General features: G+C 38.0%; 1 protein-coding gene across 4 annotated transcripts in view; it reads right to left on the bottom strand.

The window, feature by feature from the left end:
* The window catches only part of EPHA3 (EPH receptor A3), a 216,107-nt gene that overhangs the window by 16,669 nt on the left and 175,026 nt on the right, over positions 1 to 24,412 (bottom strand). For all 4 annotated transcript variants that reach the window (XM_021401433.1, XM_021401442.1, XM_021401453.1 and 1 more), the window contains 5 exons: positions 19,873 to 20,058; positions 14,987 to 15,048; positions 12,482 to 12,691; positions 3,699 to 3,848; positions 1,529 to 1,722 (listed from right to left, as the gene is read on the bottom strand). In XM_021401433.1, the coding sequence (XP_021257108.1) occupies positions 1,529 to 1,722; positions 3,699 to 3,848; positions 12,482 to 12,691; positions 14,987 to 15,048; positions 19,873 to 20,058 (802 nt within the window). The remainder of the gene's footprint in view (positions 1 to 1,528; positions 1,723 to 3,698; positions 3,849 to 12,481; positions 12,692 to 14,986; positions 15,049 to 19,872; positions 20,059 to 24,412) is intronic.

The following is a 24,412-nucleotide window of genomic DNA, read 5'->3' as shown; positions in this document are numbered from 1 at the left end:
CTTTAGTGTATCTGTATGATATAAATGTTTGCACCAACCATTTACCAGATGGGGTTGCAGGATATTTAGAATAAATCTGCTTCACTGAGAAGATAATGCATCAAAAAGCTCCATTTCTTTTTCTAACCAGTCACCTAGCAGGTAGCAGAAATAACCACTCAGGTAAGCATGCTCATTTCATGTACATTAGATGCTCACCAATTAAATTATGAAACATAATTACTGTGCGAGAAGACTTCTCTCAAGTATTTCTAATAGCAAAGTACATTAGCAAGTCTTTCTTCTTCCTCCCATCTCTGCTTTCTTTCTGAGGCCCTGGGAGTGGCAGCAGACAGTGACCAGGACAGCCAGCCACGAGTTCAGGATCCAGTGCAACACCAGATACAGGAAAAAGAAAGCAAGGTGCACACAGCTTGCGTAGTGGCCCACAGCAGAAGCACAGCCCTCCTAGCTGGGCTGCCTTATCTCTGTTTCCTTCTGTGCTTTCCTGCTAGACTGCAGTGAGGAGAAGCGGGTAGTGCCAGAAGCAAGGTCTGAGAGTAGTGATCTGCTGTCTTCATTTGCAAATGTCACCTCGTGGCAGAATCTGTTCTCCTGCCCTGAAACAGCCCTTGAAGACCTGGGTCTGAAGGAGCAGAGAATCAGTATGCATTTCCCCCTGACAGCCTGCTTTGCGGATTGAGGATTTTTCATAAGCATTTGTGCTAAAAATAATTTTATATCTCTTCAGATCACTGAAGTAAAAGTATGGCATTTTGTGCATTATATAAACCTATTCACTTAAAGTCTACTAACCAAAGGTCTTATTTTACCACATCTCCCTTAGGCATCAACACATTCTTCACTTTCTCTCAATAATTCTTATTTCATCATAGAGATGTTTCAGAATGTGTTGAATAACCAGGATTATAAATGAATGTTTTTAATGCAATTAGGAACACTGCATGGGTTGGAAATAATTCCTAGCTAAGGCATTTATCAAAGAGTGAATGTAAGTGCATCTTTAAGACTGTGAGTCCTACTGAAAGCAAAAAGGTTATTGATATGACTAAAGTTAAAGTAACTTGTCAGTGCAGAGTGTAAGAGTGTATGATAAGTGTTTGGATCCAATTCTGAAAGATACTTAGGAACATGGCTAGCTGAGACCTATGTAACACTAATCATTTAAAGTAATATGCAAGGATAGAAGAGGAAAAAGGAATATTACACAATGACCAAATCTTTCATCTGTGCCTCTCTCACAAATCTCTGCTTAGTCCTACAGTGGGTCTCATAACCGTGACATACTAGCTTTGCAAAATTTGAATAATAGTGCATCATTAATAAAAACAGCAGCACTGATAAAAATAATAACATTAAATAGTTCTCCCAAGTGGACAGACAGAAAGCTCTCTGTCCTCTTTAAGACTGTAAATATCTATGGTTAGAAAATGAAGATGTGGGTAAAGAAATTAAACAAATTCTAATTACAGAAGAAAAAGAAATCAAAGACATTTAGTCATGTGCACTGTAGGATTTAATATGTCACCTTGCTGCCGCATTGGTGATTATTTTCAGACTGCTGGGATTACGGATCAGCTTATCCAGGATGCTGACAATCTGCTCAAACTTGGGTCTGTTGTTTCTGTCTTTCTGCCAGCAGTCCAGCATCAGCTGATACAAGGCAGCTGGGCAGTCCATAGGAGGTGGCAAGCGATACCCTTCATCAACAGCCTTAATTACCTGCACAAGGATAAAAGTTTTTGAGAACTTGAAGGCACTTGCATCAACTTGTTTTTATCAGTTCTGTGAACCACATTAACATGGACATTCAATGTTTAAACAATTGTGTTTATTCACTAATTGTCTTGCAGTGCAATGCTCTTGGTTTATCTGCAAAGTAAACCAGGCAGTAAATTAGGCATGCAGAAAGGGTAGTGGGAGAGTTAAGATACAGTATATGACTTTGAGAAAGGTGAGAGTCTAAAAAAGATCTCCAAAACTCACATTTGATTGAACTAAATCCATAAATAAAAGCTACAGTTAGTAAGCTGCCTGCCTAACTATGCCAACATTCAAAAGGTCTTGAATGTCACTTGTCTGCCCATCCTTAGAAACAGGTGTGTCCCATACTCTCCAGTGGACACTGCATATGGCAGAAGACCAACCAACCTTCTCATGGCAGACTCTGCACTACTAGGCAGGTCACGTTGAGAAATGAGTCTGTAATTTTCTCACAGAGCCAGAAAATACTTTAAAAACTTACCATGAGGTAACTCAATGCTTCCTGCTAGGAAGTGTAGCCCCAGTTCTCTTATCAGTTGTCTAGATACAAGGCCAATGAAATCAAAACCACCATTTGACAAAACTAAATTTAGCCCAATACTTACACTTTCTAATATAAGCTTTTCACAATGTATAACACCAATTGATCAGTCCACTATATACTCTGCATTGTTAATCAAAAAAAACAACACATTGTAAGTAGAAAATAATAAAGGAAAATTTCTTATCCTTTCAGGTTTTTTTTTCTTTTTTTCTGGATCAGTAAGTAAAAAAACCAGGAAAAATTATGCTAAGTTAGAACAGGGATAATAAAAAGTCCATAATTAAAGCAGCCAATACAAAGAAATAGGTCAATATTTCTGTTTCTCATTTTAGTGTGAACAGTTATTACAGAAAAGCATCCCGCTAGTATATCAGCTTATGTAACACAATTAATTAACCCCCACCAACAACTGAAAAGCTTTCATGACTAATTAAAAGATATACATAGCTTACTGCAGACTGGTATTCCAGAGGTACTAATTTGAAAGGAAAAGTTTTCTTCGTTTTTTATTGTTCAGTATAAAGTAGCATTAGTAATGTATGTCTCCAACTATGTTACTGACTTTCTTGAATCTAGCACTACAAATACCATCCCTTTGGAAAATCTATGTGCTTTAGTGATTGTATGTCAGAAGATTTGGTTCATAACTCCCATGGAATAAAACTAGGATTCCTATGGCAATAACAACAAAAAAATCACCAAATATAGATGTAACAATAGATGTAACAAAATGTAACAAAAATCTTACTAGGGAAATGTTATGCTTCTTAAGAAATACTGGGAAAGATCCATTAATCATTTGGATTACAGACTTGGATAATATACTAATGTTGCAAAGAAGCCTGCATTTGAAGTATTCTAATAAAATCACTCCACTACTCTTTTTTATCCTCTGATTACTTCCAGAAGTATTGTGGTTTCATTAAATTGTTACTAGAAGTACTGTACTTCTATTTTTCACAAGCACCAAGAGCAACTCATTCTGTGTATTTGACATTTACTGAAAACTTCTATGCAGTATTGTAGAAGTGGAACCAAACAGCATCAATGGAAGTTTAGGAGGGTTTTCCAACAATAAGCTAAGGAATGTAAAAGGCAATGACATCACTGCAGTGGAACTGTTTGAATCATTCGACAGAATATCACCAGAGTGATAAAATTCTCTAGCAAGCTCCTTCAGAAGTCCAAAATACCCTGCTAAAAATATGTAAGCTTTTTGTTAAGCTCATAAGAACTTATTCCTGACCTGAGAGACAGAGAAATTTTCATTTCTACAACTTCTTCAATGTCAGTGTCAAAAACTCAGAGCCACCTGGTTTCATTATGCTTCGCTTACTTTCACAGTCTGATCCTCTATTTGAGAACATAACTCAGATAACAGCGTACTTACATCCTGGTTGGACATCTCCCAGTATGGCCTCTCTCCATAAGACATCACCTCCCAGAGGACAATCCCATAGCTCCACGCATCACTGGCTGATGTGAACTTCCGGTATGCAATGGCTTCTGGTGATGTCCATCGGATGGGAATCTTGCCCCCCTAGCAGTAAAATTAAACAACAAAAAAATGACTGTAATACAGTGAATAGAATTTTGTATGATTGATTACTTTAAATTAATCTCTGACATCAACATTTTATCAGCGCAAAATGGTCTGGATTTGACTACCAATGTGTCATTTCAAGTGAACTCCCTTTTAGCATGAAACCTGGAGAAGAGCCCCCATGTTTTCTAGGATAATTAAGAAAATCAAGGGGCCCCAAAGTTGCTGTGTTTCACTAACACAAGCCTCCAACTGCGGAAGGCACTACACAAAAATCACCCTCTCCAAGCCAGAAGACAGTCACAGAAAAGGATTTGGATGGGGTTGTTTGTGCAGGAAGGAGAGAGCAAAAATATCTGGGGAAGTGGTTTTAAACATTCTTTTACAGTCACAAGAGAAGCAAGCCATCTTTAAATGATTTAAACATGAAAAGAATTAAAGCTATTGTTGCAATTAATATTGTAATTCCAGGAACTGCTCTTTCTGATTATGGTCACCATTTGGTGCCATAGGTCGGATTAGTAGAATGCACACAAGAAGCCTCAGGCTGAGTTTCTGCAATATGAGAATTAGAGAGAAGAGCCAGTTTCCAATAGTGCCAGCTATGTCAGAGGACTTTCAGACTCTGATTTATGGCTTACATCTGAGAAAAGAAATTCATACAAGACTGTATTTCCTACTTAAGGTAGATCTGGAGTGAATATATTCAAATACAGAAAACGGTGACATTTTCAAGTTGTTTCCAGTTTCAGGAATGTACAACTTATACAGGGATATTTTCTTAAGAGTTCACCCTAGACTGTAACTATTTAACACACCTCTGAAACCCCCATTATACCACAGTCTACTCATTTACCTAGCTTCACAATAACCTGTGTGGGAAGGAAGTACTATTATTCCCACTGAATAACCAGCAAGAATTAAAGCGTAAAGATAATATATGTGTACCTGCACTGAAGGCAGGCATAAACTCATCAGCTTTAGTTTAACAGGCTTGGTTAACAGTAGAAATGTGGACATTATGTGTTCATTAGAAACCTAAATACAGCTCATTTTGGCACCTAAGTGTCAGCAGTTTCTGCACAAATTTGCTTAAATATAGGCAACACAGGTGCAGTTTACTCAGCCTGCAATTCAGAACCCCAAAATGTCATCAGATATGTCTTAGAAGCTTGGCATAGGTCAGAGAGGGGATCTAATCTGGTATACAGCACTTTATGGATCTCATCCTATTTAACAGACTCTTTACCTTAACCGAAAAGCAAACCTTCATTTCACACACAACCCTTACAATTAGGTAAAGACTGAATTTCCACATTACTTGTGGACCAGCAAATAGGACACAGTAATTACATATGGGTATTTCAAACCACTGTTTCATTACAGAAGCCAGGTTGGAGATCCTGATGTCTCTCTGTTTCAGAATTCAAAATCTATAATAAAATGCGCTTTAGTCAAAGAAAGTACATTCTATTTTCTATTCATTATGTATAATTCATAATTCCCAGTGCTGCTGTATAACAGTACTGAGAGCATAAAAATGATTTTGTTTTTCTCATACTCTATTTAGAAACACTATGTGCATTTTACAAAGGTCCAGAATCCCTCAGCTAAGAAATGAGTAAAGCTGTCCCATATCATAGTACTTTTAACAAAAAATCAATTCGCCCTTTATGATTTGGAGATTATAAAGATCTCTGTTTCACTTTTTCAGCCTTTTTTCTATGTATACCAGTAGAGGTGGCAATCCTGCCCATGGCAGGGGGGTTGGAACTAGATGATCATTAAGATCCCTTCCAACTCAGCCATTCTATGATTCTATGATCCTAAGCTTACAGGAATAAAACTTCACCACCACAAATAGAAACAGCTTCCAAGGTAAACATCTTCCACTCATCCCACAGGCTCAGAAATCATCTGCAAATCTGAGCAGACTCAGAGCGCAGCAGAAAGGCTGCACAAGCAGTAGGTCATACAGGAGAACATTAACACTGGTGTTTGGTTGGAGAGGAAGAGTGATGACCTTTTTCTTACACTGGCATATTGGCTAGCTGTGTAAAATGTCAAAGTGTCACTTTGGAGTACCGAGAATCCTACTCTCTCAAAATTTGAATTTCCATGGGTGGTTTCAGACTCACTTTTTCAATTTTGAGTTAAAATGTGAAATGGAACCCTCCTTGCTGATTCTTAGAGAAATAAGTGTCAGATGTCACATGGAAAAACGTGGTTGCGGCTAGAACATGAGAACTTTGTGCAATGGAGGGAAATATCATGCTTGATAGAAGGTCTTTACATTTATAATCTTGTAAGAAAAGTCATTTATACAATTTAACATCATTTAGTGTAAATGATTTTCTCCATTAGTCTCCAAGCATTTGGGGACTGTTTTAATGCTGGGTAAGAAAGATTATTACATCAATGAAACAAAGTTCTTCTGGCTTTGTTGGGTTTAGTGAAAAATGAAAGTACATCAACCCTATACTCCATTACAAGGAATTAAATTTTCTTTGCTAAGTCTTAACTGTAACTCCATACAAATCTACAGATACATGTAGCATTACCATAAACAAGAGTAACATAAGGAGAGTATTAAAATTTAGCTAAAAAAGAAATCAACTGTCACTGAGCATACTACAATTTTGCTATTCTGCTCCACAATTTATCATAAAAATGTCAATCTTCTCTTTGCTTAAAAAGAGGCTTTGTTGACTTATTTCACAAATAATTTACGAGCAAGAACAGGAAACAAGTTCTAGTAAATATGTTTTATATACACAAGTATTTTAAAACATAAAAACAATTCTTCCCAAAGGACTATGCAACACACACATTTTAACAGATGTTCAAGTATCAATATATGTAGGAAATCTAAAGATTCCTATCAACCTAAATGCATGCTTTTCTGTCACTATTATCTTTTGAAAATCTTAAAGCTTACGGTGACTTAAAAAGTCTATTTTGCAATTCCAAAAGCAGGTGATCACTCAGCATTAGAAAATCCCTTCTCAACTTCTCTCCATCATTTTAAAGAAATACCCATATTTTTTAGACATTTGTCACCTCCTCAATTTTCTTCTTTGTCGGGATCATAGCTATCTTACGTGCATTACCTTTGTACAAATTAAACCAAACACTTTCTCCTGGACCACAGAGTTGGAGCTAGGAAAACTAGGCTCTTCTACTTCTTTCTTTGCCTGTCTCTTGTTTGGTACATCCTTGTCCCAGACTCTCTATATTTAAAATTAATATAATGATTCTTACTCTCCAAACTGCTGTGATGAAAGTACTAAGAAATCCTACTTGTATTTTTTTGCTATGTATTGTATGTTCAATAGGCATTCACACAATTTACCCTTCTTTTTCTGATACTGCTTAATGGCTTCAATATGAGCAAATCATATCTGACAATGGGGTTACAGTGTTGGTGGATAAGGGAAGAGAAACTGTTGTCATCTACCTGAACTTCTGCAAAGCATTTGATACCGTCCCACATTACATACTTGTCTTTGAAATGAAGACATGGATTTGATGGATGCACTAGTTGGTAGATAAAGAATTTACTCGATAGTTGCACTCAAAGAGTTGTGGACAAAGGCTCGATGTCTACATGGAGACCAATGACACGCTGAATTCCTCAGTTGTTTGCACTGGCTCCAGTACTATTTAAAATCTTTGTCAGTGACATGGACAGTGGGATTGAGTGCACCCTCAGCAAGTACCAAGCTAAGTGATGTGGTTGACATGCTGGCAGGAAGGGATGCCATCCAGAGAGATCTTGATGGGGTTGAGAGGAGGGCCCATGCAAACCTCATGACTGGGCCAAGAGCAAGGTACTGCACCTGGTACAGGGCAATCCCAAATATGAATACAGGCTTGGTGATAAGTGGATGAAGTGTAGCTCTGTGGAGAAGGACTTGGGATAGATGAAAAGCTTTATATGAGTCAGCAACGTGTGCTTGCAGCCCAAAAAGCTGACTGTATCATAGAATCATAGAATTAGCTAGGTTGGAAAAGACCTACAAGATCATCCAGTCCAACCATCCACCTACCACCAATAACCCCACTAAACCATGTCTCTCAACGTTTCTTGAACACCTCCAGGGATGGTGACTCAACCACCTCCCTGGGCAGCCCATTCCAGCGCCTGACCGCTCTTTCAGAAAAGTAGTGTTTCCTAATGTCCAGCTTAAATCTCCCCTGGCGCAACTTAAGGCCATTCCCCCTCGTCCTGTCACTAGTTACAAGAGAGAAGAGGCTGACCCCCAGCTCACTACAACCTCCCTTCAGGTAGTTATAGAGAGCTATATGGTCCCCCCGAGCCTCCTCTTCTCCAGACTGAAGAATCCTGGGCTGAATTAAAGAGGCGTAGGTTGCAAGACAGAGGAGGTGATTTTCCCTCTCTTCTCCACTCTTGTGAGACTTCACCTGCATTACTGTGTCCACTCTTGGTGCCCCTGACATAGATCTTTCAGAGAGAGTCCAGAGGAGGTTCAGGAAGATTATCAGAGGGCTGAACCACCTCTCCTATGAAGAAAGGCTGAGAAAGTTGGGGTTATCTAGCCTAGAGAAGAGAAGGCTCTGAGTAGGCCTTATAGCAGCTTTCTAAGACTTAAGAGGGGCCTACAGGAAAGATGGGGAAGGAATCTTTATCAGGGAGTGTAGTGATAGGACCAGAAGTAACATTTTTAAGCTAGAAGAGGGTATGTTTAGGTTAGATATTAGGAAGAAATTCTTTACTGTGAGGGTGGTGAGGCACTGGAAGAGGTTGCCTAGAGAAACTGTGGAAGTCCTGTTCCTGGAAGTGCTTTGAAAGGTGCTTTGGTCAACCTGGTCTACTGGAAGGCGTCTCTGCCCATTGCAGGGGATTTGGAGCTAGATGGTTTTTAAGGTCCCTTCCAAATCCTATCCTTTAAAATTAGGACTGCCGAGGAACGTACAACTTATAATACAAATGAGAAAACAAAACAAAAAAACCTCCACCATTATAGACATGCCAAGGAAAAAAGGTTCATCCAAATTTGTTTGATACAGGCTTATAAAAAGAAATCTACATGTGCATACATCATTAGTTAGTGATAATATGTTTACCGATTATTTTCTAATGATAAATAGAAATTTCTTATATTTTTTGTTATTGTCTCCCTTTAAGCACATGCTTAGTGGGAGGTTAGATAAGCTGCCTGAATTTGAGAAGAAAGAAAGCCTTGGTATTAGAGATCATCAGACTTTGTTATTGCAGATCCAAATCCCTGGCAGCCCAAGTCAGACAATCTCAGGGTTTGAAATTAGTAAGACAGCAGCAACTGAAGGTTTTATCTGCTCTAGATGGAGCTGTGATTCCTACAGTATCTGGCTGTTCATTGTAATTCATCTCAAGCCAATGAAGTCCCCACTTTATTTCTCATGAGCCTGGCGCAAGGCAGCTGGTTCCAGGCCTTCATTCTCCTTCCAGCATTGTGATTTATCACTTGTATGGGACGACTGTCACAGGCCCTCAGCCACAGGCCTGGGGAGGGCAGAATCAAGAAAAATTGGTTCTAACAGAAAAATTAGAACATTTTAGGAAAACCTGAAGGTAAAAGGCTGGAATTAATTCATTACCTTAGGACTTGGATTAATTCAGGGACACTTTACTGGGGCATAGCAAGATGGTTTCATGTGAGTGAGATGAGCCTAGTTTACACTAATAAGCACCTGAAAATTACACAACCCTTCTGCTTCAGCCCTTAATAATGAATATTTTATCTTGAATCTACCTCCTTCTCAAGTGGTAAGTGATAACAGAGCATCACTTCTCTCCTGTACTCTTATCAGGCAAGATAATTTGTTGTGTTTTTTCTTCTTTCTTTTTTAAGCACCCTTTGGAAGACTAAGTGTGTGTTACTGTGTTTGTGTATATAGAGGAAATGCAGGACAAATATCTCCTGTCAAGCAGCAGTTGTAACAATGTGCAGTGAAAGAACTGTTCTCAGCAGAGAGAACATGCCAAGGAGCGGTGCCACATTGTGCCCACCCTACTCTGACACACTTATGTGGGGACACAGATTATCAGGACACTGGCCACCAAAGCACAATGCTTTAGGAGTGATGCAGACTTAAGGAGAAGTGAGTTATGCATGCAAATATAGGAACTGGATACACTGAAATGCCACAAACACCACTGATGTGCCCAAGGATGAACTTACACAGTCTAAACTCATCTACCGATTACCCAAATATTATACACCTGAGAGACATAATTACAGTCCTTCTACATGTGTGATAGTTTAAATTTAATTCCAGTTCATACTGCTCCACCCACTTGTCATTCAGAAATCTAAAAATAATAAGCATAGAAAAGATCAATTTGAGAATGAAAGCTTTAATATAGCCTTGGCCTTAAAATTAAAATCAAATAAGTATGAAGAACATAGATAATTACAGTACATCCCCTCCAGCACATTTTGTCAGCTTGGTGCAGATGCTGGCTTCTGCTTCTGTAAGCAGGCAGACCTCAGGCTACTGAGAGCCTTTTGTGGTATGAAGGCAGTGACAATAACTCAGGAGCTAAAATACAATCCTGTCAGGTAGCAAAGTTTTCTTATAAATCCCAATTATCTGTATTTCATATCACGGAATCATACAATCATAAAATGGCTTGGGTTGGAATGGACCTCAAAGATCACCTAGTTCCAGCTCCTCTACTGTGGGCAGGATGATCTTTCACTGTGCTTCAGAGCCCGTGTACAATAGTGAAAATACATTATAGATTATGTATTGAAAAAGGACACATTATATCATTTAGGCAAAAAATCATACACAGCTTCTGAGAACAGAACAACATAACATTCATCCAGTTAGTGTTTTATGAAGGCTTGAAGGCCTGACTGGGCTTTTATTGGTGTATACCAATCCAGAATTGCAATCATGAATTAAAACCATGTAATTGTTCTCAGGCTTTGAAATTTACAGGTATAAATTTGCCTACTACCTCTGATATTAAGCAGAAAACTAGCAGTGTGATACATCCTCTTCGATGTTTGAGAATTTGGATATTTGGCTATAACTTGTTTTTGTTTTTCTCTTTTCAAAGATCCTACTGAGTAGTTGCCATCCTTTAGACATATAGGCATTTTATTGTTTGGTCCGATGTCATTATTTTAAAAACTATTTTGTCTTGGTTTTGTCATAGATGCTCTAGGAGTAGGCTTTGTGCCATTACAAGGCAGCAGCCCACTCTTCTGCCAGTGGCTCACAGAGCAGTCTCACAGAGAGCTTGGGGCAGTAGTCAGGAGCATCTGAGCATCACCAGGTGGTATGATGGGAACAGTCTGGGTCTTAAGCACAGTGAAGCTGCGTATCCACTCACTCTGTGGAATGTTTTCACACTCACAGTTCCCAGTTGTTTAAGCTGGGGCCCAAACATGCACCAGGAACACACTATCTGGTTCTGTGTACAAAATTCAATTCTTCAAAGGAAATTTGAGCAGAGAGACAAACAGCAAATACCCTTGTCCTTCTCACAGAATCAACATGTGGCCAAGTTATATTCAGTGACTGTTTTTGAAGGAAATTCAATTGTCCCAGGTTGTATTTGAAGGTTTTAATTATCTGAGCATCTCCCTGCAGCAGTTTGCAAATACACCATAAATGCCAGATGGAGTTTACAGAACACAAATGAATACACTTCACAAAATAGTTTCTTTCCATCACGCTTCATTATCTAAATGTAAATAGGAAGTTAGACTTAGAAAATAGGTGGCAGAAGGAGAAGGAGAAAAGAATTTCAATGCTGCGCTTGGCCACAGGAAATTTAGATGCAACACTGGCTGGAAACACTGACACGTTGAGCATCCTGGTTTGTCCTAGCCCACCTGGGGATACAAGCCATTATGTGCACTCCATTTACAGCAAAATCCTCCTCAGTTATAAAGCTCTATGATATGCAGTTTGTCAGGGATCTGTTTTTGTCTGCCTTTACAAATTTTTCATCTATGTTAACTAGAACTCAAAAGCGTCTTCAGGTCTTAATGTGAGTACCCCAAATGACCTTACCAAATTATACTACTATATTTCAAAGAAGACTTCTTTTTTGTTTTACTCAAGTTTTACACAATTATTTGCTCAGTTAGAGGTACAGCAGCAAGTATGAGTGATGTACCCTTTATACAATAGTGATCTCAGCAAGCTCCAGTCAAGTCATACATTGCATATATTGTAAGATATAAAAACATAAAAAGATTTTTAAAATCTTAAAAAAGTGTTTTTTTTTTTTTAAACTGTGTAAGAATTGAATAACCAATGTGACAAAACCTGCACGCATCAAGTCTTACATCGCTGTGTACCAAACTACCTCAGGCCCTAGTGGTGGTATTCATTCCTTGATATATACAGCAAAAAGAAACCAAGACTTGAATTTCGCACACTGCAAAGAAAATAATCTACCAACAGAAAGGATGTTTTCTTGCCTTCTGTCTTTTCTGAGACTTAAGTAAAAATAAAGCTGTGATGGCTTCTTGAACACCTGTGGCCAAGGAAGATTGGAGAGCCTCTGTAGCAAAGAGTATAAGCCTCAGGGACTCCCTCAGCTTTCAGACCAACTTTATCACAACAAACAGCATAATTTTCAAAGGATAAAAACAGAAACTCACCCTTGTTGTGTAAGCAGCTTCTGGGTCATCTTCCAATACACGAGAAAGACCAAAATCTGAGACTTTGCACACCAAGTTACTATTGATGAGTATATTACGAGCAGCTAGATCTCGGTGGACATAACCCATATCTGACAAATATTTCATGCCAGATGCGATCCCTCGAAGCATGCCTACTAGTTGAATGACTGTGAACTGGGCATCGTGTTTCTGGAAAACATTTGAAATGTCACTTCAGAGATTGTTTGTGCTCCTCCACATACAAGATTTTTGATTAAAACTCCGGAAATTGCTTAGGCAAAGAGCTCGTCAGTCAGAGATCAAGAGTTAAATGCCACACATGGCACTACTTTGATCTGTAGAGAATAATCTCTCCATCAGCTGAGAGTAAAGGGACAGATTTTCCATTCAGATAAAAGTTCAGTTTTCCTCTTCTTGTTCTCATCAGATTTTTAATTTCCTCTATGGGCCCTGTATAAAAGTGGCAAATAAATCTAAGTTGTGCATGCCGCTGAGACTGGAGTGTCAGGACATTAGAGAAACAGATGTCTAGCTTCACTGAAAAGGAACTGGTAGTTAAAATTCCCACCTTACCCAATGGAGTGAGTTTTCTATTATGTAACTATTATTTTTTTAGCTGCAATAAATGCTGTCCTGATTCAGTGGCTTTCAAATGCCTCCCGAATTTAAACTCATTTCTCAACTTCATCAACACAAAAATACTTAAGTGCACCACGGCCTAGAAACCAATAGTTGTATAGATTTCTAATTGCCTACTTCTAGACACATTTTAAATCTCACAGCTCTTACTAATGCGATTTGTTAACACTGCGCTTTGATATTGATATACAGATACGTAGACAACAGGATAACAGTATGTCCTACAACAGCTCTCAAATGAATCCCCCAGTGCCATAAATGTATCATCATGGGCAGCCCTCCAGCTCTTCCTGCTGCTTCTTCCAGAACTTTATTAAATACATTGGAGTTGGCTCTGCCACGTGCGGTGAGCTCATACAAATCAGTCTGCAAGACTGATTGCAGTCATTTCATTTTTGATTAATATACTTAAGGGCAATATTAGTGCTGTAAACATTAGATTAATATATGGCACAGAGGATGCTTAAAGAGCCTCTCAGAATTCCCCTTCATGAAGGAATTTATTATTATTAAAGACTCTTGGCAGTTCCCTGCTATGAAATCTTCTTTAACTAGAGCCTACACAAGGGGATCTATGTAGATCCTGGAAAAGATTTAGCTGGAAATCACAAGAAGGTTTCTAACCATGAAAGCAATGAGATCCTGAGATAGCCTTTCAATGGCAGTAAGGAAGGCAAGCTAACTACCTTTAAGAGGCATTTATAAAATGGGATATATGACCTGGGTTGCCAGTGATACTAATGAGTCACAGTGTTCTTATTCTATGTTTCCATGCAACCACACTAAAAGAGAAAATAATTAAAAAATCACACCCAAATGAACGAACAAGCTAAACAATTGTTTTCTACAGTCAGAAAATATTCTCCTTTCCTCAGAGCTTTCTTCAAGGATTTCAAGCCTATACAAAACATATATCGCTCAGTACAGGTATATTTCATTCGGATACTCTGACACATTATTTATATGTATTTTACATGCTTCAATGGACATCATAACATATATAGCACATATTGAAACTAAGGTTGACAATATGCTCCCTTTTGGGGTTAAACGTCTAGTTTAGTGTTATGAATTTGGGGGATAATGTCATTCAACCGCGGTAGAACCAAAGCAGTCTCCTAGACAACAGCTGAGTTTGCCCTAACAAATTAAAATTAAACTAGTGTTTCCCCTCAGATGGGATTTCATTTCTGCTACACTTCTTGTTTTGCCACAAGTAAATCTCGGTGACACAGGGAGCGTTCAAACTTTTTTTAGGCTCGCTACCAACTTTGACTGAAAACAAAGATAAATCAACAGTAGTGTAAGTATGTCTAAGTAAGTAAGTAAGTTATGTCTAAGGCTGGGGAAACAGGCTAATAAAGTTTGCTAGCAAAACATTTCAAACACCCTCAAGTAAGGGCTATCCCCTAAATGTTTAACATTTAGGGAAATGGCTCTTGGCTCGCCATTACTAGTTTACCAATAGCATTTCCACAAATCTGTTTGCTTTGGAAATCACTTCCAAGAGATACAGGCTGCCAACCAACATGCACAACTGCATTACAGAGGTAGCTTTTTCAAAACAATTTTCATTTAAATGTGCCAGAATTATTTTTATTTAATAGACATTTACAAATAAAACAAAAAATGTTTCAGTTCTTTTTGGAATAATAGTGGCAGGCAGCAAGCAGTCAAAATGCAAGAGCAGATCCTCATGGATCATAATGCAGATAAAAGCCAGTTGAAATAATAAAATATTAAGGAACAAGAGCTCATGATGCATCAGAGTAGAGTGGCTACAAATTCCTAACGAGTTCAGAACAAGAGCCAGTCATGCCCCATGTAGTGATCTATTGCACTCACCCGTAGGAAGCTGTCCAAGGAACCATTTTCCATGTATTCAGTAACAATCATAACTGGTTTACCTGCAAATACATTACAGGGGTCAAGCATTTAAAATGAGTACAGGATGATAGGTAAAAAGAGGTATTTCAGAAACGTATCCAAATCTACCAAATCCCAAGGAAAATCTTAGTTTTAAAATAGAAAGCAAAAAGATACATGCAAAAATTGCTGTGCCTACAACGCAATTGTGTTTACAACAACATCAACGGAAACAGAGTTCATTTGGTATAAACTGGTACGATTTTCATCAGGTGAAGCATCCTGCATTCTTAACACACTCTGCCTTGTCCAGCAGGTGAGCCAAACAGTTGCATTTATGCAGCTGTGCTCTGCCAGGCACATATCCTGATGACTTTTCCTGAAGGGAATTGGGCATGGGCTACAGAAGAGTCAAAGCTTATCTCCCCAGGTGCCTGCTCTGCACAATAGGGGGGTGAGGGCTCTGCTGCAGGGGCACAGTCAACACGTTCCTCTGCTGCTGAGGTACCTGAGAGCAGCAGCACGCTCCCTATAGTATTACTCCTGCACCCTTGGAAAGCCTCTCATATATGAAAATTCATCTAAGCAGATTTAGACCAGTTTGTGAAACTGTTCTTTCCACCCTAGGGTATTCTGTAACATAACTAAGGTTTTATACATGATTCTGACATGCTGGAGAGAAATTAATACAAAGATGCCTGTGATTACAGCAAAGTTTCCAAAGGTCATTGCCCTGCTAATATTTCACCATCGTACGCAGTTTATTATTTCATAATATTTTTTAAAGCTTTGTTTATTTTCTCTTTGTGGTAGAGAGAAGGTGGGTAGGAGCATGGAGTTATTTAAGATGAACTGTTATTTCACATATAATAGAGGAAGGCTTCTGACCATAAAAGCATGACAAAAGCCTTCATATTGTATAGCTGGTGATACTTCTTTTTAATGAACTTTTAAAAATGAAGCTTTTACAATTGAGCAGGACTTGAAGGCTTCAAGATATATCTGGTATAATTAAAATCAAGGAAGCCATGAGAAAAGCAAAGCAAATTTTGACCACCCCTTTCTTCCACCCTCTATTCCCCAAATTTCTACTAAAAACATTAATTTCAAATAATTTGAATTCTTCAAAGAATGTTCAGAAGAAAATCTTTTGTCCTCTCTGCATAGATGAAAGGATTAAAACACCTTCTTCCTGCTGTGCAACTGATCCATTATGCTGTGGGAGACACACTAATGGGAAATGGACCACCACCCATTAACTAGCGAGAACAAACTTTTCATTCAAAACATTGACTTAGAATTATATAAGATATAGTACAAATAAAAGCACGCATGATATAAAACTGGGCATGTAATGTTAGCACTTCTGGAGCTCTAAAGTATACAGCAGCACTCTACTGAGGCTATCCAACACTTTCTATGATAAATCCACGTACTTAGAAACCAGGAGAAAGTGAACTTGTTTTCTGCATAAACTCAATTTTATGACACATCAGAAGACTGAAATTTCAGTAAGAAGATCCATCTTTCAGCTTAATAGGAGAGCATCTTCCTGACTTGATCACTCAAATTAAGAAAGCCCTAAGTGCAGCAGGGTTTCACTCACATCCAGTTAGAAATGTGTCCGTAATAAGAAGCATATGCTCTGAAGCAACACTGTGCACTTTAAAAAGAACACTCTGCATTCATTTATCAAAGCACAGCCGTTCATACATGATAACAACTTGTGTCAACAGTGTTGCTGAAATTTATTATAATAACAGGCTACAAATTGCTGTAAAATATTAGTAAACTATGCAGAACATGTGTGCTGGTTATTAGGATTACTGCCTACAGCACGCCCAGGAGACTGGTGTAAAGCAAAACTCGGAACCGAAATCAATTTGAAGCAGGGGAATAATTGCGCTGGAGCAGGGGACTGAAGTTGTATTTGGTGAGTGCACCTCCTTCACACTGCCAGCACGTTGGCAGGCAGATCCCAGCCACCACAGCTGGAGAACTTCTCGTATCAAGCCGTCCCACTGTAGGGATTGCAGTTACTGCAGCTTCAGAAGAGTGCAGTATGAGAAGCGAGTTCATCGCTGAGACCTCTCAAAAGACTTCAGCTAATGAAGCAAAGGTCGTGTTGCCTGTTTATCTGGATTAGGAGAGATCCAGAAAATAATTCAAAGACTTTCTCCTAACGGTGTGTATAAACCAGCGCTTAGAAGTCTGATTTAATAGCTATCATTACAAAATATGAACACTCACTAAATAGTTATTACAATATAGTGGTCTGGTTTAAAAACAAAAAAATAACAAAATCAAGACAAGTTAAAAGCACGCAAACAACAAAATCCACCTTCTTACCCTTCTAAAACTTTAGTGGATGTTAGAGAGAAATAAATGATTATCTTTTCTTACATTTAATTTTGCCCAGTAAAATAGATACAAATAGTTCCAGAACAATTTTCCTGAGGCTGAATCTCTGATGCTTATATTGACTTCAGCTGGGAATACTTGGATGTTGCTCCCTCATACTTCAGTGTGATAGACAGCGAGCACTCCTAGCCACCCCTGAGACAGAGAGCAGGTCTGATATGAGTACTGCCAAAGAATAAACTTACTAATGCTCTCCTACACAAGAATACAAGTAGATAGAATTAGTAATGCACATGTACAAGCAATGCTCAAAATTCTGCATACAGAGCATGAAGTTATTTTTTCAAGTGCCACAGAAATACAAAATGTAACAAAATAGATTTTAGCTGTGTAGATTTTAGTCTGTACAGCTGTGTACAGACTCTTTAGTTTCAAGAAAGTCAGGGTTTGTAAATGTTACTCTGACTGCACAAAACGAGTGTCATTAAAAAGCAGGAGGTAACCTGAATTTATACAGGTAGATCTGGCAACCCTTTTCTAACAGGAACTGTGAGGCATGGGTTGAAGAATAATCTTTTTGTTATCTAAATCAGGAAAACAGACTTCCATGAATTATACATAAAGGAAGAATTAGAATTGTATTAATTTCTAACATATAGGGGTTTACACGCTTTTGTCATTTATTTTTAAATGTATTTGAATTTATTTCATATACTTTATTGCAGTGAGCTGTGAAAATCTCATGTCCCATTCTGTTTTTATCTTGAATGACACACTTTTAAAAACAAGATTGCTTTGAAACAACAAAACCATCTACTAAAACGAAGTAATGGTTGTACTTTGCCCAGTTAAACTGAAAGTGTCCTCTGCACATTTCAAGCAGTTCACTGAAATGGCAAGGAGCTCTTCTTTCTAATGGCATGTTTTATCAGTAGAGTATTCTAGTATGAACTAGAAAATATACTACATTTTTCCACTTCCCTGAAGAATTTCAGGGCATCCCGAATTATCGTTAGCTTTTAAGAATAACTCATACAAAGTCTCACTGATCTCCTACTTAACAATGACTACAGCACTTTGGCCACTAAATTTATCATGCCATGCTGCAATGGAAACTTAGACAGTGTAGATGAAGCCTCTGAATTTACGTCTTCCGAAACAAGCTTTTATTTCGTGCTTACATTTCATGCCTATTTTCTCCTACCAGCTATTTCTGTCTTTGCATTCCAAGGTAGAGGCCAATCAGCAGCACAAATAATGAGGGCCAGAATTTTTCTAATAAGGCAGCACCACAAGTAGGAGGTCCCACTAGCTGCTTGTAAAGAGAAGAGCTTGTGGCTCTTGGGAGCTGCTTGGAAGGTGGCTGAGAAGAGGCTACCGTGGCTGACATGGGACAGCTAGGAAAAGAGCTCTAAGACAAATATCAGCATTCAGGAATGCCTGTTACAACATGCTATTATCTCAAGGTGGAGCTGGAGAGGGTTCTTCAAATATCCATACACGAATGGAGTTTTCAACTATTTCTTTGTCTCAGAAGAGACTGTTTTGTTATCACAAACACTGACAAAATTATGCTTTAAAACAAAACAAAACAAAAAAAACCTACCCCACAATCCAAAGGTAGATTTAGAAAATGTGCGTTAGAATAAAACTCAAACCTTATCATTGAAATAAAATTAATTTTATTACTGACAGCTTAAAGCCCCAAAACTTTTAAAGGGACTTTTACCTAAGCAGTATTAATTCTAGAGGCTCTTTAAAATGCCTCAAGCTGGTACATACTGAATATCACACAGAGCATTTTCCCTGCATGAAAACCATGTAGGAAGAAGGATGGACTTATTTATATACTAGCGTCAGTTGCTGTAGCCAGGTAGGCTGTTCATTAACTTGCGCTAATGATAAATTCTAATCATTTAGTTGAAGGCAGAAAGTATTGCTTCAGTGCAATTAGGAAACCTTAGGATACCAGACTCCATGACTTCTAATACATTATATCTGCAAGTGCCTCTTGGCCACTTTGTAGTAACTTATATCTTCAGAGTATTAAATTGATTCCTAAAATCTGCCAGCTTAGTACTTAGCTACAATGTTCTTCAGAAATGCTCTTTTTTCTCCACATTATCTGTTTTGTTTTCAAGCAGACTACTTTTATTCCCCATTTTTTCCTATCTTATTAACCCAGGGTTCTGTTTTTAAGTCCTTAGTATCTTGAGAGAAGCAAAACAGACAAGGTCCTTGTCCCTTTGCTGGATCCATCAGCAAAAGTTTACACACGTTTCCTTTCTTATCTCTCATGGATGATATTTGGTGCATACTATCAGGGTTATGACATAAACATCTCTGGAAGGGTTTGCAGAGCATAAACACTGATGAGTCAGTGTTTTCCTCTCTTCTACTCTTGAAAGATCAGACAATCACAGAATAATTTAGGTTGGAAGGGATCTACAGAGGCCATCTGGTGACCCTTCCCATGCAAAAAATAATCTCCTGTCAAATCTTACTTTTAGTCACAACGCCCTCCAGTCGGATGATGTTGGGGTGGTCAAACTGTCCCATGATACTTGCTTCTCCCAGGAAATCCCTTCTCTGTTTTTCTGTGTAGCCAGCTTTCAGAGTTTTGATGGCCACTGAAATTTCCTTTTTAGAAGGCAGTTTCAGGCGCCCACTGCACACTTCTCCAAATTCCCCTAAAAAAAAGTGGAAAAAAGATAAAAGATTAAATGTAGTTATTTCACGGGGATTTAAGAAGACTCAGTGTTCAGCAAAATTCCCTGAATTGTGACATCTACTGATAGACCACAGACATGAACTCAAAGGAAGACTGCAGATCACTACTTAACATTTTCAGGCTTCTGCTCTCTGGCTGTTACACTGGAGAATGTCACCTACTTGCACTGAAAATTCAGACGACTGCAGAGGAGAGGAATGTATAAACATCATCAGAAACTTCTGATTTTCTTTCCTAGGTGATGCACTGAGACAACTGTAGGAGGGCAACCAATTAAAACAAAGTATCAGAATAGTCGTGCATCCTTGTCAACACCGTACTTATTTAGGCCAGAGAGAGTTTGGTTCCCAATTATTTTATTTATTCCAATTAAAGTCTGCAGAAGTGCCTGATGAAAGCAGGCCATGCAGATTAACTTTGTTCTACCATTATTCAGATGGGTCTAATTGCATAAATACATCCTGTCACTATGGGTCTCCAGGACATGATAGTCCACTATGAATGTTGTACCCACTGAGAATTGCAGGAGATCCTTAAATCGAAAAAGCAAAGTTTGATGAATGCTTACTTTTATACAGTGTGGTTTATCCTTTGCTATGTAACATCCAAGACAAAACTTACTTATCTTGGCATTTAACTGAAGAAGCATGAGATGTTAACAGACTGCTGGAAGAAAATAATTCACTTGGAAATTTCCATATTTTCTTATGGAGTACACCAATTTAAGTTTCAGTTTCACAAAAAATAAATAAATATGAGCAGTAACTGACTTTTGATTCCCAACTACCCGACTCTTCCCATAGTTAGACTGCATACGATATAGTAAAGTGCACAGAAAGCACCTAGGTTAACGTAGGTTTAAGAACATTTTACTTCTTTGTTTTAATGACAAAATAATTGAAATAACAGAAAACACTATACAAACGGAGAATGGATGACTTTCTGGAAAATGGGGGACAGCAAGAATTGCCCTACTTGTTTATTTACATTTAAAGACGGGAAACAATTTACTGAACAGAAAAAAAAGTCTTTATCGTTCTAGAAACTAGAGGGTTGGAGGCTTTCAACACGCATTTTCTGTCAATAAATGCATAGCAAGGTGTTTTTTTCCCCCTCAAAATACGTGAGATCTAAATGTGAATATCCTTTCCTATCTTATATTATTTCTAATGGTCTCATATAGAAAGTTTGACTTGGAAAGCAACAAGGCCTGTAAAACAAAATCTAGCCAGCATTATTTTTATGCAAATTGGGACTTTTGTTTGTATTTGTCAGTAAAGTGTAAAGGAAACAGTGATTATACCACTTATATATGAGCTTTCCCCACCTTAATGTGTGATATAAATGCAAAAGTATTGCTACGTCCCTAAAGAGCAAAGGCTTTTGGAGCTCATTTGCTTGCAGTGATTCCCTCTTTACCCACACAGCTGATTGTTTACATTAAGCAATATCTGTGAAAAATAACCAAAAGCATACAAATACGATATTTCTGATAGGTAAATTGAAATCATGTTACTCTTTGTGGACTTAATGCTCAGAAAAGCGTGATGGATTGACATCTCTGTGCTGAAATCCTCGTGCACCATTGATTTCAGAGATGATATCACATGGGATATGTTTTAGATGTTACCTTCAACCCATTTATGTATTAATGCATTTATCTGAAAATTGAAATTCTTCTTTCATCAATTTGCCACCCATATGGCTGACATTAGAGTCCATGTCCCATTAGTGGCCTTGCAATTCAGGAATGATGAAGGGAGTAAGAGCAATGACCAGAATCTTAAAAATCAGGCTAGTGTGTTCATGTTCATAAGTCAAGGAACTGAGGCTATTTATTTACAACAATGACTGAGAGATGATAATGGTTTTGGCATATCGAAATGATGGTTATAAATAAGATGGGCACTGACTCCTTTTTCTATACACAAGAGGCAAAAAAAAAAAGAATAGGTGTAAATTAGAATAAAGGTCAGTTACAGCATAAAAAAAAATCTACCACTAAGGATACCTGGACAGCAGAAAAAAAAAATTATTGTGTGTCTATGAACTCTTTTATCTTGGAGACTGTAAAGAATAACCATTTGTCAAGGGAAGTACCTAACAAGATCCATTTTGGGCAAGGGCATGCACTTAATGACCCCTGGGGGTCACTTCTCAGCTTTGTTTTCTAAGGTTTCTCTGTTCGACAGATAATTTAACCAAAAGAATCTGAACAAATGTGTCAAAAGGCAACAACCTTTCTCTATTGGTGACCCAGGCTAGATTTGATTAAAAAATAAAGAAGTTAAAGTCATAATATGTCATTATCAGTTGCTGAGCTGCTTCATCCTCTGGACATTATATTTTGCTATTAATACATTAACTACTTAAAAAAAAAAGAGTGTATCTTTATATAAACAGTAATATACTACTAAAATAGCACTTACATCCATTATTTCAACTGTTATTTGTAACTTCAAGCTGCCAAGACGAGCAACAGCTCAGAAAATGAATTGTAAAACCTATTACAGGTAAGTAATGAGTGCTGAATTCTATTCAGACTACTTACTTAATAATATTCAACCTCTGCAAACTAAGATGATCTGTATGCTTTACCCAAAGCAAACACTTCTTCAGTTCAAACACTAACTCCTGTCCAATACTGTCAGAACACCACAAAGAGGAAAACCATAGCATCACTTCAAAACAGAAGGAACAGGAAAAAAGGGCTTGAAATAAATAATATAATGTTCAGCTTTGTGTTCCCTTTTCTCTATGCTTCAACGGTCCAAAAAGCTGTAACATGCTAACCTTAAAACTGTTGGTCAGTTAATGTCGATAGAGAGTGTACCTGTGATTTCAGCAAGTATTAAGGCAACAAGTCTTTCAATTCAGTCTGGAATAGTATATCTGATATTTATTTGGCTTTTGAGAAGGAAAAGTTTATGGCTGATGTCCATCAGCATGGCCCCATTTAGCCATGGCTGCACAATTTAGATCTTGGGTGATTAATTGGATTCCACAAGTTCCTTGAGGCCAGTGGACGCTACAGGAGACTAAAAATCAGACCGTTAATGGCAATGAATCTTCCTGGTGCCTGGGAATATGAAATGAATTTACTTTCTAGAAAAGTAATCTTGATCAACATAAAAACATTGCTTTAGTTCCTACTCATAAATGACTGAGTAATCTGGAAAAAGCTCACCCAGCAATCCAACTACTCTATCCTTCAGTTCCTTAATGTACATGGCCATATGAATGCGACATAAGTTTATGAGGCCAGGACCCATCGTGATATGCAGTTACACTGCATTTTTTTTCCTGTAAATCATTACTATATGTTCCCAGTAGGAAATAGATTGGGTGCATCCATATATAAAAAAAGAGTATCTCATAAGACACTGTTTAGGAGGAAAAAAGCTTTGTGTATGAGATGGAAGGTAGAAAATCTAGCATTGATTTTAAGAGAGGAGGTTGATGGCTTTTTATGTAAAGCCCTTCTGAAGTGCTCATTTTTAATTATGCTACACCTATAAACATTGTATAAGCTGGCCTTATACACATAAGTCACATAAGACTGATACGTCTATTTGTATGTGTAAAGCAAACAGATATTATTAGTAGGGCTGTTCATGATATAAAGATCACTCATCAGGAAATCTTAACTTCTTTAAACAGGCTGCTTACTGAATCACTAAATGGCATTGGCCATGCATGTGGACCCAAGGGACAAGTAAAAGATGAATCTGTGATACTGGCGGCTGCCTTAACTGTGCTGTGTTTTAAATGGTGATTACACTGCTCTTGTGTGCATGAAGCTCCCTCAGAGCTGAAGGGGCAGCTAAACTGAGCATTTAACAAACCTCATGAACCTCAGCAACATTATGGCAATACACTACACGCCCTTTTCAATAAAGCCCCTAAATGTCAGAATTACTTTGGCCAACAAGATGCTATACTAACAAGTATGTTTAAACTTTGAAAGGAAAGCACACACGTGCTCTATGTTCAGCAAAGCACAATCTTATGTCAATTCCAAATCAAGAAAGCATTTTCTGTAGTATTCTCCTGTGATCCAATTGGATTTAAACTTTTTAAGTGGTTTGCTGAACTGGATCCATAAAAACTAGTGAGTTGTTTTAAAGGAAGGAATTATTGTAAAGAAAAACCTGAAAATGTGGCTCCTGACCTCAACTTTCATATGCTTAGCCTCCCACTAAAATCCCTTGTGTTTTTCTTGAGGTTCTTTTGGATAAGAGAATTTCCTTATTACATTTGAGTATGTTCTCAAAGCTGCATAAGCTGCCCTCTATTTTCTCAGAGATTTCTGG

The sequence above is a fragment of the Numida meleagris genome, chromosome 1, assembly GCF_002078875.1.
Source record: "Numida meleagris isolate 19003 breed g44 Domestic line chromosome 1, NumMel1.0, whole genome shotgun sequence".
Taxonomy (NCBI): Eukaryota; Metazoa; Chordata; class Aves; order Galliformes; family Numididae; genus Numida; species Numida meleagris.
The sequence above is the reverse complement of the archived record's forward strand: the minus strand, read 5'-3'. Positions and strand labels throughout refer to the sequence as shown.